This window comes from Frieseomelitta varia, unplaced genomic scaffold, assembly GCF_011392965.1.
Source record: "Frieseomelitta varia isolate USP_RPSP 00005682 unplaced genomic scaffold, Fvar_1.2 scaffold_574, whole genome shotgun sequence".
NCBI lineage: Eukaryota > Metazoa > Arthropoda > Insecta > Hymenoptera > Apidae > Frieseomelitta > Frieseomelitta varia.
The window spans coordinates 308445-328646 of NW_025110339.1; the positions used below are offsets into that span (position 1 = coordinate 308445).

General features: G+C 39.7%; 1 protein-coding gene across 1 annotated transcript; it reads right to left on the bottom strand.

The window, feature by feature from the left end:
• Positions 1-12590: 12590 nt before the first annotated feature.
• LOC122534061 lies at positions 12591-17892 on the bottom strand. The gene is made up of 2 exons (XM_043664346.1): positions 17608-17892; positions 12591-14124 (listed from the first exon to the last, which is right to left on the bottom strand). The coding sequence occupies exons 1-2, from the start codon at positions 17890-17892 to the stop codon at positions 13786-13788; spliced, it is 624 nt and encodes a 207-aa protein (XP_043520281.1). The 3' UTR covers positions 12591-13785.
• Positions 17893-20202: the final 2310 nt, after the last annotated feature.

Here is a 20202-nt window from a genome sequence, read left to right on the forward strand (position 1 = left end):
TCAAAATCGGCAAAAGCTTCCAACTACGCCGTACTTTGACGCTGAAACTACCCCGACGATTGTAGCGTGAAATTTCCATCGTTGACGTTAAAATAAAAAAAAAAAAAAAAAAATGAAAAAAAAAGGGATTTGTAACACAGTGCTCTTTGTGATACGAAATTTTACGAGAAATCGTTTAAATGTTTCGAAAAAAAGGAATGCGTTGTTCTACAACTAAAATTATATTTTAATTGACCATTTGGACGATTTTGGTAGTTTCAGCGTTGAAATCGACGAAACTAACTCGTGAATGTTTATTTGTCTTCTCGCGTGGAGAAATAATTCGCCGAAGCGAACCCGTCCCGTCGTAATCTCGCGCGCGTTTAATACTTTCGAGCGTCGACTTTCCTGAATCTGCTGAATCTTTGCCCCTCGCCCCAAGTTGGACTCTTCGTTGTGTTGTTTACTTGATGAAATCCTATTTCCTCAGCCCGGGGGGAATAATCCCGCGAGATTACGCGGCCCCGTAGTTATGACAGGCGATTAAGAGTTCGAGGAGAAAGTTTTTACCAACACGGGCGAACGGGCCCGGGCCAACACCACGAAACAGTGATACCTTTCTTCATTAGAAAGCTGTTCGCGCCGTTTCTTGCCGCTAGTCAGCATCTGCTACGGTCGGTAATATCGGTTGCGGTGATTAGGCGGATTATACCTCTGGTTTGGCACGTTGCTTAATATCTCGGAAAATCGGCGCCATAATCGTAAGTATTCCCGAGTATTTCGGGCCCATTAAGGACCGTGCACCAGGGAATTACGCGCAAAAGTTGCTTGAATTCAAATCAAAGTTACTTGAAAAACTGTGATGCGAGTATCGATGGTTTGTAGACGTTCGCAAAATATAATTCTTTTCTCGTGAACAAAAGCGGCGCTTCGGCGTAAATGTAATTTATTCCAAGTGTACCACGCATTTAGCTCCAATTTCACACATTATACTCCATTACGTGTAATTAATCTGTCTATCTACTAATTCAATTTAATTTTTATTCTACAAGTCGCGTCTCGTATCGTCGTTACGTCAACATTGGCTAATTACCCGATACGACATTAACTAAACAAATGTACAATTTTTGACTAGATATATGATACACATAATTAATCGATTCATCATATGCGTAATTTATGTGACGAAAGGAATAATATTCGTACTCGTTCTCGTTAAAAAATATTGTTGAAGAGGTTATACGACGTGGAAAAAGAAGTTGGCAGGAATTGAAGAAACATGTCGGTGGCTTTGGCTTCTTTTTCTTCCTCTTCTCCTTCAACCACTGGAAGCAACTGGTCTTTTTCTCAAAATAACGATTCATCATCGGAACTTTGCAACCGCTTTGGAAATTCATTCGTATCTCAGCTTGTGTCTCTGCGAACCGCTTTAATCTCTTCAGAATTTCTTCACCCTTTATTTTTCTCCATTTCTTCGTACCTCGCCTCGCCTCGCCTCGCCTCGCTGGTAGCCTGCTTTTATTCCTGTTAAATTCAGTAACGCCGAGCCAACATCCTTCCCTCTCTATCCCTCTGTTTCTCTCACTTTCTTCCACTCTTTCGCTTTGTGTATATTCCTCATCTGCGAAATGTATTTATCTCGCGGTGCGCATTTTCAATCTGAAAGATTCGAGAGTTATACCCCGGCAATGTTTCTTCGTTAACCCGTTTTTATTACATTTGAATTTTTCACGTGTATACAGGTACTGTTGAATCACGTACTATTCGTTCATGATGATGACACGGAACTCGATAACGAACAAAGATGGATCAGCAAGTGATCCATCAAAAAACACAGATCATCGATGTGTATACTGGGTGTTCCAGCAGTTTTTAACAGCCAGTCTTTCTCGGTCTATCGCGTCGATAATAATAACAATAAATGTTTCCATGTTTTGTTACGCAAGTTTGTTCCTCTTTGTACGTCGTATTTTTGTTCTGACTTTTTGCTGTCAAAACTTTAAATAACCCGCGTTGATGAAACGATTTTTTGCGCCGCAGAACCAACAGAACAAAGTGTAGAAAGTTTGATTGTTAAACTCCGAAACATTTTTGTGTATTGCTTTAATTACCGGCCGGGCTGTTCGCGCGTTTGTCTGCGTTTTGGCGTCTGACGATATTTCCGGAATTCTTTCTGTAAAGTTAATTTCACTTCCGGGGCTCGATTCTCCTCGCCGATGTCGACACAATCGATCCGAATCTTCTCGACTGTGATTAAGGAGAAGAGATATCTGTACCAAGGTGAAAAGGTTTAAAAGGAACGTTTGCTCAAACGTAATTTGCGCAAATGTATCTCGAGTTTGTAACGATTGCGAGTGTTTAACGTCGTTTGAAGAAAAAAAAGAAAAAATCATCGCTCAATCACATCGAACAATTTCAATTAATATCCTCGGCTGTTTTCAATCAAGCCTCACGGGAATATCCAGATTCGAATTTACTTTTATCTGCTTCCTGGTTGTTTGTTTCAGTGCCACTTAGAATGCATTCGTACGAGCTGGCGCGAAATTTGAAAATTCGGAAAAAATTTCAATACGTCCACGGACTCGAATAACAAAATTAGCTAGCCTCCTCCTCCTCCTCCTCCTCCTCCTCCTCCTCGTCGAAGTAGTGGAACCGGATGAAATCGGTTAATGCAGCCAGCCTGTCTGAAAAGGAATACGTAATAAATGACAGGATCCGCATGAATTATGAATTTCCATTGAGCAAATTTAAATTCGTTGTCGAATGCATTAACGTTCGGTGTCATTGCATTACGTCTCCTCGCCCTCCCCCCTCCCTGTCCCTCTTTCCTCTTTGACGCTTCCGGGCAAAGAGAGAAAGGAGAAGGGCGACTCGATTCGAGGCCACGGCGACGAATATTCCTCTTGAGCGGCGTGCGACTCAAGTTCACCGGTTTTTCAAGAGAGAATCGGCCTTACTGGCTGATTAATGCAGCCGATGCCAATACAACGTAGTAATTACGATGGGTCCACCGAAAATGTCCGCGGAAACTTCTGAAATTATGATCACAAACTTATGAAATTTATAATCTACTTGCTCGATAAGATAAATACAATAAATATACGCAAACAATCGCGCTAATGATTGTACAATTAATGAACCAGTAATAGATAAATAAATTAAAACTTTACGAATGAATAAAGAGAAATAAACCGCAAAGTACAATGTGCACGAATTAGAATTATAAAATTAACGAGGACTTTACAAAATTATAAACTTATGAAATTTATAATCTAATTATTAAATATGAACTCGAATTATTAAATGTACGTAAATAGCCACACTGATGCGACATTATTATACAATTGCTACAGGTATAATTGTAACAGATAAATTGAAACGTTAATAAACGCAAATAAATAAGAATGAAAATACAACGTACGTAAATAGATTATAAAATCAATGCAAAATTATAGACTTGTGAAATTTATAAACAAATTAATAAATAACCACGCTAATACGACGTTATTATACAATTACCATGATAATAACGTTATTATACAATTACTATGATAATAATGACAACTGTAATAGATAAATAAATTAAAACGTTATAAATAGGAATAAATAAACCACAAAGTACAACAGTGCACAAGTAGATCATAAAATTAACGAGGAACTTACAAAATAATAATATTTGTGATATTTCTTCAGGAAAAATCTGAAAATGGTACAGAGAGAAACGCGAATTAAGCAATTTCTGTGAAAGGGATCGTTTCCCGTAGAGTTGCTCGCCTCTGCGTTGCAAAATTTTATTCAAATGTCTCGCGAAGAATTTGCGTAAGAATCTCTTTTTCCTAATTTCCAAACTTTCCACTTAAATATTTCTATTCGTTAAAAGATTCCTCCCTCCCTCGCCGGGGGGGAATTCTCCGCAGAGAGAGAATGGTGTCCCGCACGCCCGGAGAATTCAGTTCAGACTTTATTTCGGAGTCCGCGCGTTCTTCGCCGGCCGGCGTTTCCAGTAAACCATCGATGAACAAAATAAAGAAGTCGAAGATTGAGTTACAGTTTCTTCGGCTCCGCTGACCCCTGATCCCCTTCACTTTGTACACGGACACTGGAAGATCTTCAGAAAGTGAGCAAGAAAGAGAGAGAGAGAGAGATCCACGACCTCGATTTCTTGAATCAATTTTACCCGAACGCAACGCCAAAGTAACGGGTCTTCTCTTGTAAAATCTCCTCTCCGAGCTATCAAAATTACAAATTTCAGGCATAAATCTCCAATTTCAACGTCGGAAAGTTTCATAAAGAAATTTCAGAAGGTATCCCCGCGATACGCCTTTCCCCGCGATTAAACTTTGCATTTCAATCTCGCGGCGTCGAATTTTTGGCGAGAGTTTGAAATAACATCGGAACCGTGAATTTCAATAAATTCAGCCCGAGGAGAGCTACTAACGTGTACAACCATCTCTCTCAAGTCGTTTACTAATTCGCGAAAAGTTTCCTTTCTCCTCGTAGCTTCTCCATTTTCAAAGAGAATCTTCCATTTGATCATTCGCCGATATCGTTTTCAATTCGCTCCCTTGGAAACCCTTGGAAAAAAAGCTGCATTCCGGTTTATCGCGGTATCTCTGCAACCTGCGCATCGTCATCTCTCTTCCTCTCGCTCTTTTTCTCTCTTTCTCTTTCGCGGCGAGAGAATTTTCCATCCTCTGGGTGATGCGAGAACCGCAGCCGGCAATTTTTCCGCAGCGACGCTAATAAATTGCCAGCGTCGCCGCGTTATCTGCCACTTATTTAGTTTCGAGCCGGAACCGCGGTACACTCAAGTTAATGGGAATCAAGGTGTCCCCGTTATCTCTCGCGTGTATCCATTCAAGCAGCCGGGAGATGTTCCCGCCCGTTGGTACGTTACACAAAGTCTTTTATGCAGTTTCCAGAGGAGGAGAAGAAGAAGCCCCGGGGCAAATAAATCAGGCGGCCCCCGGGGCAAAAGCGCGTTTCCGCTTCTGGAAGTTGAAATTAGTCGTCGGTGCAAATTGCATCGTTCTCTCCGAAAGTAATTGTACTCCGCGCGCGCGCCCCTTCTCCCCCTTCCTCTTTCTTTCAAAACGATCCGATCGGCGACGGATCCTTTCAATTTTAAACCCAGCCGCGAAACCACCGGAGGAAAGGGACTTTTTCCTCTTCAAACTCTTCCTCCCTCGGTTAACGATCGCCTCTTGTTTCGTTGTATCATCAGAGCCACAGTGCTTCGTTCTATCCGCTCGTACGTATAACACTCGCTCGATACACACCGGGTGTGTATTTCGAAGAATCGAACGCAAGGAGCTCGCGGTGGAAAGGAAAGTTTCACGTCCGTGGCTATCGTAGAAGGTTCTACACCTTCGATTCGATGGCAATACGTGTAAAGAACCTGTTGCAAAATTGACTTTGACCTTGAATTTTAAGATCAACATTTTCTTTTTTTGTGTGTGTGTGTGTTCCATTCGTCACGAAGGTAATATAAATCTCGTGGGACTTGACAGTTTTTTGAAAAATCTCAGAAAAATGGCAGAATAGTTATTTTTTAATCGTTTAACGCACGCGAACGTGCGAGTGCTAACAGCGACTTTATGCTTCTTTACACGTAGATTTTACGTAATTTTCGTATTAGATTTCATTAACGTTTGATTTATCATCAGTGTGAGTCTAAACAATCAAATGATAAAACCAACTGTTAACTAATATTATAAATATTACTTAAAATATAAATATTACTTAATAACAGGACCATAAAGTCGCTGTTAGAACGCACGCAAATTTTCTTGTTTCATTTTTCTATTTTCTTGCCAAGAGTACTATTAATGGATACAATGCAGAAAAAAAAAAAGAAATTTCGACCTTGTTTACATGTATTTCTATCAAATGGATAGTATAGAATTCGTCTATGATAGTCACAGACAAACTTTTCCTTCCACCCTGTATATTTCTGCTCGAATTTAGCACAATTCAGAAACACATCGCAGACCAGTGATTTCTAACCTTTTTTTTGGCCATGCCTCACCTGAGCATCTTCAAAATTTTGATGCCCCACCCCTGTGATACATAATTCTTATTATCCAAAAAGTGAATTGTTGACGTAGATGTTAACTTGGTCTAAACAATCTTCCAAAGGGCATGACATCCATGAAAAAAAAAAAAGATGAAAGAACGAAAAGACAACTAAGAAATTGTTAAAAAAAAAGTAGTACATAAAATAACAACAAATAAAGTTTTTAAACATAAGAAAAGAACTGAAACGCACAAATATAAAATAATTTTAATGGAAACTTTTTCCTTTATGTGCTTCGATCATTTGAATTATAATAAAATAAAATATAGGTGCCCAGTAAATTCAAAATACTCGCTGTTAATAACTCATTCTCGAGATTATCGCAGTAGAAAATCAAATTTGCTCCCACGTTGGCAACCACGGGGCTAGAATTTTAGATTTTACTAGAGTAAGTTAGAACCGTTTTCTTCCCGTTTGAAATTGCGCGTGACAGACACAATCGCAACGATTGAAAAGAAGAAAACGAAGAAAAGAAAGAAACGGGGCGAACGAGGGATGGTATAATATAAGCGTAGGCGGCGACGTTAATTCCAAACGATTGCTCCCTGTGTTTCGTGACCAATGGGAATCCGGGTCTCGCTCGATTTCCAAGTAAGTGCGTATATTGCTGTACAACATGCACGAGCGCGTTGCTCGCTCGACCCTGCGTCAAGTCTTCTTTCTTTTATATCGCGGCACAAAAGAACAGCCTCTGCCTGGCGAGAGGCTGTCTGACTTGGAAACTCGGGAAACCGCGGCAAATTAAATCAATGTATACGCACGCTTGCCAATTATCCGCGCTTAATTGTCCCGTCATCCCCTACGAGAAGAGAATCCTGCCCTCACGAACCCGGCGGACGCGATTTTTATTTTCACGTTTTTTATTCCGCCGCTTCGTTTCAACTCCGTTTAAACTCGATTGTTTCTCGCGACGTTGCTCGAGACACGTATGACAGATCGGATTATTTATTATAATTAAAAACTCTCCTCGAAAATTTCGACAATTCGAAGAATCAACACGGCGAGATGATCACGCGGCGAGCTTTACCTAGGTTCTGCTCGAGGGCTCGTAAAACTCAACCGGAGAAAACGAGTGAAAGAAAGAAGTTAAGCGGCGGGTCGTACGCGTGATCTTTCGACGATAAATTCGGGGGAACGAACCACCGAACGGTGGAAGCGAATCAACGGTGATATTTGAAATGCAAATGGGTTTACTTAGCCGAAGACAGATAAATCCTCTGGAAATAAATTTCAGGTCGGGGAAGATTAGAAACGGGACGAGCAAAAACATGCATATACACGCGGCGGACGGAAATGCAAAGGATTACTTGTTTGAACAGGGGGGAGGGAACCAGAAGTCTCGCCGCACGGAAAATTCGATATGCTCCTCCTCACGATTTCTGTATGCTCTTCCGAGATTCATTCTTTTTCTCTCTCTCCCTCTTTTTTTTAAATATTCATGTAATATACTATAAACACTTCATATAGTATAAAACACTTCAATATTCGTACAATATAATATAACACTTCAAATCACGCAATTTTGTATGAAATTTTTTAAATCCAACGTTAGAACGTTCCGCGCAATTTTTCACCTTAAATTAATGTTAATAATTGTTCCCAATTCGAAGTGATGCTTCGTAAATTAATTGATAGCTGACAGATGATATGGAAAAGAAAAACGTTTGGGTCAAAATTTAAAATTCCTCAAAATTTTCCTTTAAATAAACGTGCGAGTTAATAAATAAATTGATAGCTGATAGACGATATGAAAAAAGAAAAACGTTGGGGTCAAAATTTCCCCTTAAATAAACGTGCGAGTCAATAAATAAATTGATAGCTGATAGATGACATGAAAAAAGAAAAACGTTGGGGTCAAAATTTCCCCTTAAATGAACGTGCGAGTCAATAAATAAATTGATAGCTGATGGATGATATGAAAAAAGAAAAACGTTGGGGTCAAAATTTAAAATTCCTCAAAATTTCTCCTTAAATAAACATGCGAGTTAATAAATAAATTGATAGCTGATAGATGACATGAAAAAGGAAAAACGTTGGGGTCAAAATTTCCCCTTAAATAAACGTGCGAGTCAATAAATAAATTGATAGCTCGTAGATGATATGAAAAAAGAAAAACGTTGGCGTCAAAATTTAAAATTCCGCAAAATTTCCCCTGAAATGAACGTGCGAGTAGCCACAGAGTCTGGAAAAGATCAGATTGAGACACGCGTCGTCTGCAAAAGAACTTGGTGTGGTCGCTATCTAGGGGGTTAATGACGTTGTCCGCGTTCGTTCGCTCGAGATACAAAAACCTATTCGCCTGGCTGCGAACAATCGCGTACACGCGCCATCCGACAGACGATGAAAGGGCGCTCCGTTGCAAGCGGAATCGGCTCACAGAGTTTGCCCGTAAACGAGCACAAACACAAGAGGCTGGCTAACCTTTGCGCCAGGCTGAGTGGCGTTCTAGCTTTCTCGCGGCGATAAAACGCCAAAGATAAAATGGCTGGTTTACCCGTGTGCCTTCGAGCGTCTTGAAGCCGGTAGTCTCCTCGCCTGCCATTTTCGAATATCCACGATCATCTCCTTTCTTTTTCTCCTCCGTAACCGTCGTTGCATCAGGGTGTTTAGAAAAGCTCATGATTCTGATTCAAGTATTGTGTCACAAGTTTCGGGACAAAGAGCGCAGCGAAAGGTTTGCCAGCTCATTCGTTGATTCGCACTACTGCCCGAATAAAATCTAAATACTTTCTCCACAAAATCTTGAGAAATAAACCACGAACGACGATTCCATCGCGCATGAATATTTCAAACGTCCAAATAAATATCATTTTCTCTTTCGTACCCCGTATGTTGGCAATGAGAGAGATAGAGGGGATTATATAGGTCATTCTAAGTGAAAAGAACGAACTCATTGAACTCATTGACGTTCCGAACGGCGAAGAAACCGATGGTTGAAGTATGTTCGAATATGCCACGCCCGCTCTCGTCGTATTTCCTTCGCTCGAGTGGTATTTTCTTTTTTTTTTTTTTTTATTTTCAATTGCAGCAGCTACGAGCCTCATTTATCTATCCGGCCTCGTTCAAGGGTGATCGACATTTTGTTACAAATTTCGCTCGATGTTTTAGCTCGTTTGGAGAGATGAATTAACGCGCGGGGTTTTTTGATTTTGCATTTCGTTGAAATTCGCCGAGTTGATTCTATTCAGGCCTCTCTGCCTTTGTGTGTATGTGTGTGTGTGTTTTTTTTTCTTTTTTTTGAAAACAGAGTCCGACAAGATGGTTCTTGAAGTCAGGATCGAATGATTTAGGTCGCGGTTCAACAAACACGGTGGAGGATCAAAAATTTAGAGGCATTATAATATACAGAACTTGCCAAAACTTTGTTTTAATTAAACGTACGGGAATAATAACAATGATAGTATCTACATAATTTAAACTATTCGTAAACTGGTCGATTCTTAAACTCCATACAGCAATGGGTATTAAAAAAGAAAAATTTGAAGACAATACAATATCCGAGAAATATTTTCAAATATTTCAAATACTTAAATAAACGTACAAAAATAATAATAATAATAATAACGACAGTGTCTGCATAATTTAAACTATTCGTAAACAACTGGTCAATCCTTAAATTTTACACATTAATAGATATTTGAACAAAACAAGAAAAAAATTTGAAAACATTATATTTTCGGGATTTCTCGAATATTTCAAATACTTAAATAAACGTACAAAAAAAAATAATAATAACGATGTCTGCATAATTTAAACTATTTGTAAACAACTGGTCAATCCTTAAATTTTACACATTAATAGATATTTGAACAAAACAAGAAAAAAATTTGAAATATAATATTTCGGGATTTCTCAAATATTTCAAATACTTAAATAAACGTACAAAAAAAATAATAATAATGATGTCTGCATAATTTAAACTATTTGTAAACAACTGGTCAATCCTTAAATTTTACACATTAATAGATATTTGAACAAAACAAGAAAAAAATTTGAAATATAATATTTCGGGATTTCTCAAATATTTCAAATACTTAAATAAACGTACAAAAAAAATAATAATAATGATGTCTGCATAATTTAAACTATTTGTAAACAACTGGTCAATCCTGAAATTTTACACATTAATAGATATTTGAACAAAACAAGAAAAAAATTTGAAAGCATTATATTTTCGGGATTTCTCAAATATTTCAACTATTTAAATAAACGTACAAAAATAATAATAACAACGATGACAGTGTCTGCATAATTTAAACTATTCGTAAACAACTGGTCAATCATTAAACTTCAAGAATAATAAAAATAATAATAATAAAGACAGTATATAATTTAAACTATTCGTAACCAACCGGTCAATCCTTAAACTTCACACGCCAATAAGTATTAAAAAAAAAACAGAGCACTCTGCGACTCCATACATAGTTCTATTAATCAGCGAATATACGCAGCACGAAACAAACTGTAACAGGCCACTGTCAACCGTCAGTTCAGTCGATCAATCCGAAATGTTTCCCCATGAATCGTAAACAACTCCTTGCTGTAACAGCCCGGAGGCTAGGCCAACAGACGGCTTTTGTCGATCGCGGTCGCCGCGTTGTTAACGATTCCCTCAAGTGGCAGGGACAGGGAATTCGTATCAGGCCAATGGTCGTTTCTCATTAACGTGCTTCCGCTGGCGCGTCTGGCCGGCGGAAGAAAAGCAGCGAAAAAAATGTCATTATCGGGCTCGGTGTCTCGTGAAACCGGGACAGGAGGAGTCGGCGTGGCGCGGTGTCTCGTTACGCCTTTCCTTCCTCGAGGAAGTTCGACGCTCGCCGCTCGAAAGGATCGTCGAGGGTGGTGGTGTCCTTTCAGGCCAGCGGTCCTTAATTAATCTGGAAATCGAATCGGCTCGAAGGAAGAGGAGCCTGTGCATTCTCGGTCGATAGGTCAATATCGGTACACCGGGCTGCTGGATGATTCAAGAAGGGGCTGCAAGAGGAGAGGGGGAGGCTAGCTCCCTCCCGACTGGATTTAGATTTCCCGTTTCAACTGTTTACCGTCCGCTAAATCGTTCCCCTCTCCTTTCCGCCCTCTCTAATCGCTTTTATCCCGGCGGACCCTGTTATCGGCGAGGAGCCGCGATCCTCACGGTCCGAGGTAATTCACGCGGAGGATCCGCGCTGTCGGAAACGAAGGTTGGCGGGTAACAACAAAAGCGACGCGGCAGGAAGAAACAGAACAGAAATCCTGTATAACTCAGAACGGAAATTTAGTGGTGTACTAGAACATTTATGGTGTACTGCAATTTCTTTTTGCAAATGTTTCCAAGTTGGTTCTTCTTTTTTGGTAGATCAAACGCGACAGTGATTTAACGATGTCAAAAATTTCTCAAAATTCTTGACACTAGCAAAAGTGTGGTAAAAATGACTAATTTATAATTCTGCATGGAAATTTCACATCATTTATAACGTAGCGTAGTTTTAGACGTATTTTTAGAAGCTGTATATACAGAATGGGAATTTGCTGGTCTACTAGAACATTCATCATGTACTATATTCTTTTTTTTTTTTTTTTTGAGAATCTCTATCGGTCAAACGCGACAGTGATTTAACGACGTCAAAAATTTCTCAAAATTCTTAACACTAGAATTACCAAAAGGACAGCGGTCCAAATTTATAATTTCCTATGGAAATTTTACATATTTACAGCTGCGTTTTTAGATACTCGAGTGATTTTTAACGAAATATATTAACAGACGCTTGTATCACTCTTTCTTGTACCTTTGCGTCTTAATCTCTTTGCTACAAATATAATACTACACTTTTTCGTCTTTTTCGGTAGTTCTAGCGTTAAGAAACCAATTTCCCACCTCCAAACGGAAATTTTCAATTATCGCGTAGCAACTTCAAAGGTGCAACGCCAATGTAGCATTTCGTAGAACGAGATATTTCTGGCAGCGTGAAGTACGTACGTTTTTGCAGGATGATGGCCACAAAGGTTAAACAAGCAGGGAGGAGTGGAGGGAGAAACCGACGGTATTTTTTAGCACAAAGGACGTAACGACCTGGTTACAACCGCGGGACCGTGACGTATATTTTCTAATTAAGCCTTTTAAGAATGAACAAGTCTGGCGTGACTGGACGATTTTAGCGAGAAGCGATAAGATTACGAAACTTTGTGAGAATTTTACTTTACGCTGCCGCAATGACGCGGATAACGGAGCCAGATAGCGTGCTCTCCGGCTAGAAGCGAGTTCAAGCAATTACGTAAAACATCGAGTGAATTAATATTGCGCTCTGAGGGCTACGGTTATGACTCCAGAAAGAGATAAAGAAGGTTTTGCGAGAAATAGTCAACAGTAACCGATACGTCGCCACGTTTAATTTTTTTTTGTTTGTTTTAACTCTTACTCGTGCAAGCTGTCCAATTTGAAAAATATTTAACAATTAGCATACAAATACGATTTCTTACCTGATCGAAAAGTCCTAGGAGATTGCGAATTGTGATTGCAAGGTCGTGAAATGAAAGATGGTGCCGACAAAAAGATCATGCCTGACGTTTCTCTTTATTGTTTGAAATGTGTCATAACGATCAGATATGGATCATGTAAAATTACAATAAAACGTAAATATGACGAATTCATCATCGTGTATACATATACGTATATGTATATATATATATATATATAATATATTTATATATGTATATATAAATTCTTGTACGCCACCAAAAAAGATGCGTCGAGAGACCCAAGGGAAAAGAAAAGAACGACTCAATTATCCCGAGCACCATAAACTTGAATCACACTCTGCACTTCGATCGCTGCCAATCGATTCAAATTTATGCCTGTCGTCTTTCGATTCCAATCATTCATCCCGGTTCATTTCTTTTTTTTTTTTTTTTTCTTTCTTCTTTTTAATGTTCGATTTCCGCTTTACTTTCACCGTGTTTGCCCCCATACCCATCCCCTTCCACCTTTCTTCTTAATTACAGATTACCGTCGTAAATCTAATTCACAATCATACACTATGTACAATGATTCGCGTACCGCGCGAACGACTCGCCGTTCCAATTAAATTATATTGCTATAGCAGTTCCCCCCTCGTCTTTGCCCTCCGCCCCTCTTCACCACCGTCGATATATACTTTAATCACACGCCTCACTTATGCCTTACTTTTACTATCGCGTGCATTTCGTTCGCACGGCGTGAAATTCCTTCGTGAAGCTACGTGCATACGTTAACGAGAGCAAACGGAACAGAGCGGCAGCGAGGAACGAGAAAATTAGAAGAGCTCGAAAATTTTCCCCTTTCGGACTTCTTCGTCCTCCTTTATTATTTTTTCCTTCTTTTTTCTCGTGTATCATTAAACGTTACCCGCGACGGAAGTTAAATGTTTCCAACGAGAACTCGCGGGTGGCAGTGGACAATGAGACAACGTTGGCTCAAATAGGAAAAGAACTGTGAACTCCGCGAAATCAGTCCCCGAGGTCTTCTCTATCAACGAGAGTCTTTCGTACGTACTGAGCTGAGGAAAAAAAAAATGAAATCGACTCGATTTGAGAATCAACGAGCTCGGAAACTTAAATTAAAATAAACTCTTCATACTCGGAAACTTTCACCGCGTGTGTCGGAAATTCGCGTCGTCCGAGATTGTTCGCATGTTCGCGCGAACGAGGACTTATCCGCGGGGTTCGTTGAGGAGGCGACGATCCGAGGACAGCTTCCGAGACCGGACGACCGGGGATTAAACGTAGGGGAATGTTAAGATACCGTAATTGAACGACCGTAGTAAGAAACAGCAGACGGTGGCGAGCACGGATGATGGAAGGTTGACGACGCATCCGGATCTGGGTGGTTCTTGCGCCAGTCGTTGATTGCTGGCAGCCAGCGTTGCGGTCTCCGTTCTCTCGAACGATTTCGCGCCCACGATCCCCGGCAAAGTGGACTGACAGCCGAGCGTCAAAGTTCCTCCGGGGAAATGCTGTCGTTCGAGGTGCAGAGTCAGACCTAGCCGGCTTGAGGACACCATGGTATCCTCCGTGGAGCTCGAGCTTGGCAATTCCCTGGTCAACACTTGCTTCACCTGTTGATGACACACGACGATAGTGAGAGTGACGGGTGATCCTCGTCTCCCCGGGCTGATGAAATTCCATGCAAGGACTGGAGGGATGACTGGGGGATTGAGAGCAATTAGCAGACGATAGATTTTTTTCATCGTGTATCGTTCCTATCCTTCTTTTGTTGCCACGTTTGTTTGAACGCCCCTGTCACCCTTTTATTAGCAATTTACGAAAACCCTACACTGTCCAACAAACATTTCGAGGATGAAAAAAAATTACAAATATATGTACTTGTATTATACGTTGTAAAGACACTTTGGAAAGCAGAGACTTGAGCTGGCGAGCACAAATTAAAAAGTCGAAGACGAACTCGATTTCAAACAATTTCAATTGTAGTATAAAGACAAGTATTATTATTTATATTTACAGTGACCTATATCCATTAATTTTAATATAAATGTTTGGACTTTTAAAATTTGTCGCGCTTGGGTCCTTGTCACAACTAATGTAGTACAAAGGCAAATATCATTACTTATATTTATAGTGACCCATATCTATTAGTTTCAATATAAATGTTTGAACCTTTGAAATTTGTCGCGCTTGGGTCCTCGTCATAACTAATACGTATCTAATCTTGACCCTAACACTTTTTACTCAACATGGACACTGTTCCATAAACATAGAAATTCACGAGCAATTAATTAACGTCGTGGCGTTGACACCAGACCAACCGTTCTTTCCACTTCGCGGTCGAGGTAAATTTAACAAGTTAACTTTTCGCCTGCTCTTTCTTTTCTTTATTTTTTTTTTTTTCTCTAGACACGAGAAAATAGGAAAGGCGCAGTAAGGAAATTTAAAAGTATCCTCGAGTCCAAGACTGACGGTTTTAATTCCTCCCAGGAAGGAATGTCCCGGGGAAGAAGTTTTTTTTGAAGGGGGACGCGAAAACAGTGAACGAGCACCTTTTAAGCGGTGCTCCCATGATTTTATATCCCTTAGCTGGCGTTGAATTTGCAATTCAGAGGCATCGCGCGTACTCTGAATTTCCCCAGAACTTCCCACTTTCAATCCTCTCCGTACCATTCCGGCTCGGAACTCTCGTTGTTCCACGTTGTCGCCGTTTACGACACCGTCAATTTCGCGAAACCACCCCCATAAACATAGACTGGGCGCGGTCTCCACCCCCGTCCAAGTTTCCACGTCAGTTAATTAAAATTTATTAAGATTTTTTTTTCTTCTCTTCTTTCGAGCGTCGCCGAGTTTTTTTTTTTTTTTTTTAATCCAAATCGAGAAATTTCACGGCCGCGATATATATTATTATTCACAGCTTCGTTAAAAATTTACGCGTGTATTTTATTTGCGAATAAGTTTGGGAGAAATTTATCGGTGAATATTTCACGTGCTTTTGTTCGCCGCGCGTTATAAGGCATTTCTGGGCCACGTCTGCATCTTTAAACTGGTCGTAAATGTTTAACTACCCGTAGTCTAACTATCATTCGTAGTTTGAAACAGGCACGTGTAAATAATTTAATAACTTTTGTTAACAAATATCGAAAACAATGTTTGAAAGTTTCTCCAAAAGTGATTGCGCGATGAACAATAAACAATCCGGTTTCAAAATTGAAATTGAACCCTAATATCAGAAATATTCGATCCTTAATTCAAAAATAATACACGCGATATTCTCTCTCTCTCTTTCTCTCTTTCTCTATCGCCGCTCAATCAAAACAATTTAATATTCATTATGGTTTTCAATTTAAAATAATTCCACTCGAATAAATACCGTTTCCATTTCCATGCAGAAAAATCTCCAATTAAAAAAAAAGAAAAAGCGATATTAAATATCCATGTCCAATATACAGGACATTTAATATACATGTCTGTCGCCAACTAATTCTTTTCATTTAAATAAATGATAAAAAAAAAAAAAAGAAAAAATAATCCTTTCCAGAGAAATGGAAAAATTGCGAAAATAAAATGGAATACGCATTACCGATCTGATCTGAAGGTATAAAATAAAACAAAAATCGATATTAGGGCTCGAAAAAGTTAAGAAACTTTTGAGTAGGTTCTAGTTGATACGCATGGAACTTTTTCGAAGAACGTTCGTGACGAGAACAGAGAAAATAGGAGAATAGAACTCGTATAGAAATAGAAATTTCTCTGAGGAACGGATAATTCGTTTATCGATATTAAAAATGTTCTCAATATTTGTAGCAAATGCTGAATGCCATATATATTGATTTAATTAAATATTCTAAAATAACTCCTATGGAACTTTTGTTACACAGATTCTAAATTATAAATTCCCCGAGAACGTTGTTTAGAAATGTTTCTCACCGCTCCGAACGATCCTTTCTATAAAAATTCTATAAAAACAAAACTTCTGAAAAGAATATTCAAATACGAACAGAATTCTTTTAAAAACGAAAAGAGCCTAAATTATACTAGAAATTGCAATTTTGAGGTTATCAAAGAGTCGACGTCGACTAATAGTAAAATAATAAAATGTCAAGAAAAAGAAAAAGAAAAAAAAAACGATAGAAGAAGTAACGAAGCGGAATCGAGTGATATTTATCGCGAGAAGCGATCGTTTGTCAAGAAAAGGACAAACACGGAGAGAACACGTGCGAGGAGAACACCTTTCTGGACGATACATTAGGAGCAAGCTACACCGTATTTCATATTGGGTATCGCGCGATCAAACCGGCCGCCTGCGCCGGCACAGTTTTATAGATAATAAATGTTTATACTCAGCGAGTAGTGCGTTAAGTCTTGTGAGAAACGGGGGGTTAGAACGCTCGCCCGTACGTAACGGTGTGTCGGGAGGATCCAGCCGGTTTTCAACGAGTTAAATCGAGCCGGAATTTGCAAGAGGAATGGCGGCGCAACTTGTTCCCGAGCTCTATCCCCAGACCGATAAGTTACGCCGAACAACGGAAAACGGAGAACTCGCGGGTGCGTTGAAAAAGAAAAAAAAAAAAGAAAAAAAGAAAAAGAAAAAAGACGCTGGGAACTGTTGAAATTTCAAATCGAAATCGACGGAAGAAATTCGACGATAATAAATTCCTTCGCTCGGTGTCGATTTGACCCGAGTTGGCAGAAGTAGTCTTCGCGTGTCTAAGCGAGATTTAAAAAAAAAAAATAAAAAAAATAAAAAAAGAAGAAATTTCAGGATGAAAATTATAAACGGCGGTTATTCGACTGAACGTGCCGCGAATCAAAGAGAATCCGATAAAATCCAGCGTCTACCGAGGTATACCGGGGGATTAGATGAAGAGAATCCGGAGCAGCGAAAGACACGCGAGGGAAGAATCGAGGGAGAAGCGAGAGAGGGAGCTTCGTGGAAGAAGAGGGAGAAAAAAGTCCGCCTGGAGCGAGTCGTTTTTCCAGGCCGCCAGACTACTACAATCAGGAATTCTAAAGTTCACGGATGGCAACGAAATGTCTCTCCGGGCTCTAATAGCCGTACATTCTCATAAAACCTCTCTCCTCCCTTCGCTTACCTCTTTGCCGTTGAGGATAAAGACGAGCCGCGCTGGAGGGTAGCTGGCCGCGGAGCTGCATTCCGCTTGAAGTGTCTCGCCCGCCTCGTAAGACGGCCGGAGCCCGCGCAGGCTGGGTGGTTCATTCGGCGGTATGGCCACGCTCATGTTCGCCTCGCCGTAGATCGTGAGGAAACTCGGCCCCTCCGACGACACCTCGCAACCGTACGACCCCATGAGGTTCACTTTACCTGTAAGTAAACGTGCCATAAATCTTTTCTTTTCCCAGTTCCACTTCGGCGACATTCGACTGACGCCCACACAGATTTCCGGGAGCGAAGAATTTCGCCGCCCGGATAGAAAATCAAACAACGCGACGGATCGCGAGTAACACTTCATTTACGACTGATAATGGATGCAATCGTGTTTACACAACAACGCGCGAACAACAATGATCGAAAACGTTATTTTAATACGTCGTGTAAACTTTATTCGAATTCGCGGCGTATCGAATGGTCGACGCGTCCCGGTGTCGGTCCAATTAACGCGCTCGTTTCACGAACGTATAAATTGATTAAAAAAAAAAAAAAAAAGAAAGAAAGGAGAAAAAAAGACAAATTTTTATTTCCCCGTCTCTGTTGAAACCTTGATCCGTCCGAATGACAGTTAAAGAGGACGTTTTAAACCGAATAAATCGAAATTGTACGTGCATCGTTATCGTCGTCTGGTCCCACTGTTAAACTAGAAAAATGCAAGAAAGGAGCATCGAGCGATCGTGCAACAAACAACAAGTGTTGCGTTTCGTATCTTCACTTTAAAAAAAAAATGTTCTCGCCAGTTCGAACCTTTGGAAATTTCCTTTAAACGCGTCTGCCCCTCCCACTACCATCGATCGTCCCCGTACAAACGAAATTTCCCTCGCCTCGAGTTCACGCGAACAATATCCAGACCGAAATGAATCACCCCCGGGCCCGACAGCGCCCTTTGACACCGCCAATCTCGAAAAAAAAAGCGCCGCAGTTCAAATAAAATTACCATGACGCCAAGAGTTACCTCTCTTTCACGACTTGCAACACGCTCTAATTCCCTCCAAGGAAATGTTCGATCGTCGCCGCGAACTCCATCGAACCAGGTTAAACACGAAAAACTCGGCGTGCTCCTTTTCCCCCCTGGGGCTCCTGATTCGAAAAGCGTACTCCACCGTGGTTTCTAACCTGTTAACCTCGACAGGGATCTGATTCGATGATCAGTCGCGCGTTTCTCTTTCTCCCTCGTCCCAACGATTCGCGGTAATTATTTATTTATTCGCGCGGGTGGACGAGGGATGTTCGTGGCTGCGGGAAACTAGGCGAAACATAGACAAATATAGAAATTTCGCTCGCGACGATAGGAAAGTTCGTTGGTTATTTAAGTGAAATTTCAACCAGTCCTCTTTAACTTTCGTCGTTCGCTCCAAGTTTCTCGAGATCATCCCCCCATCCCGGTTGGAATTACCAGCTTCGATTTTAATCTGAGATTGCAAGACGACGTCGCGGGGATCGGAGGTTTCTTTTTTTTTTTTTTTTTTTTTTTTTTTTCTTTCTTTTTGGATCGACGTCGTTAAAATATGCTTTGAGTTCACAGTTTCGAATACTCGAGCTTTCGTTTACGTCTCAAGCGTTCAAAAAACATTGAGCTGTAAAAGCTACATAAATTGATTCGAGCTGTCTAAATTGTAATGACGATTATAAACAGCATTAATGGACTATCAAATGTTAAATATGTCGACTATACTGACATGTCTTTCACAGAATCAGGAGCTTCGAAAATTAAGTCTTAAACCTTCAGTCTTGAAGCTTTGAAAGCTTGAACTTCGTATAATGTTAGTCTTATAAGCTCAATCTTAGAGTCTTGAAGCTTTACATATTTTGAATCGTGAGTCATTGTGTTGTGAAATAAGTTTTTCATGCATTTAAGAGGAATTTTTATTTAATGATTGTTCAAGTTTCCTGAATTTTCAAATTTTTACGCAGAGACGTTACTAGTCAGATACATCATTCAATTACTATTGAAGAGTTTTTAATTTGACAATTCAAAATTGAGAATATATTGTTTCTTTTATTAATCTACAGTATCTTACAAGTGTAACGATTTGTTTACTTTAAAATTCAATATAAAGGCACCAAATTAATCTCTGCACACTAACAATAACTTTTCGACATGTTCGGATTAATACTTTTTTACAGACGATATCAATGCAGTTAAGAACATAATAAAAGTTACTGTTCGCAATCCCACAGAAAAATTAATATTTAACGTCCGATAGTACCTCGACAACCATCCATCTCTGATTGTAACTGCGAATAATAATTATGACGTAAATTAAGATGGTAATATTAGGTAAGACACTCTGTGAAATACAAATGGTATTTGGCTCTAATGTTAGCTAATAACTTGTTCCTACAATTCGTCATTATGAATGAAAAATGGAGAAATCAAATGAGAAAAATAAAAGAAAATCGGTCACAAAAATTTCGTATACTATTTTAGTAAAGTAGAACCCATTCTTCTTCACAAGTTGCCAGAAACTCATTAAAAAATTAGTCCATTGTCCTTTGAAATTTTTGTTGTACGTTT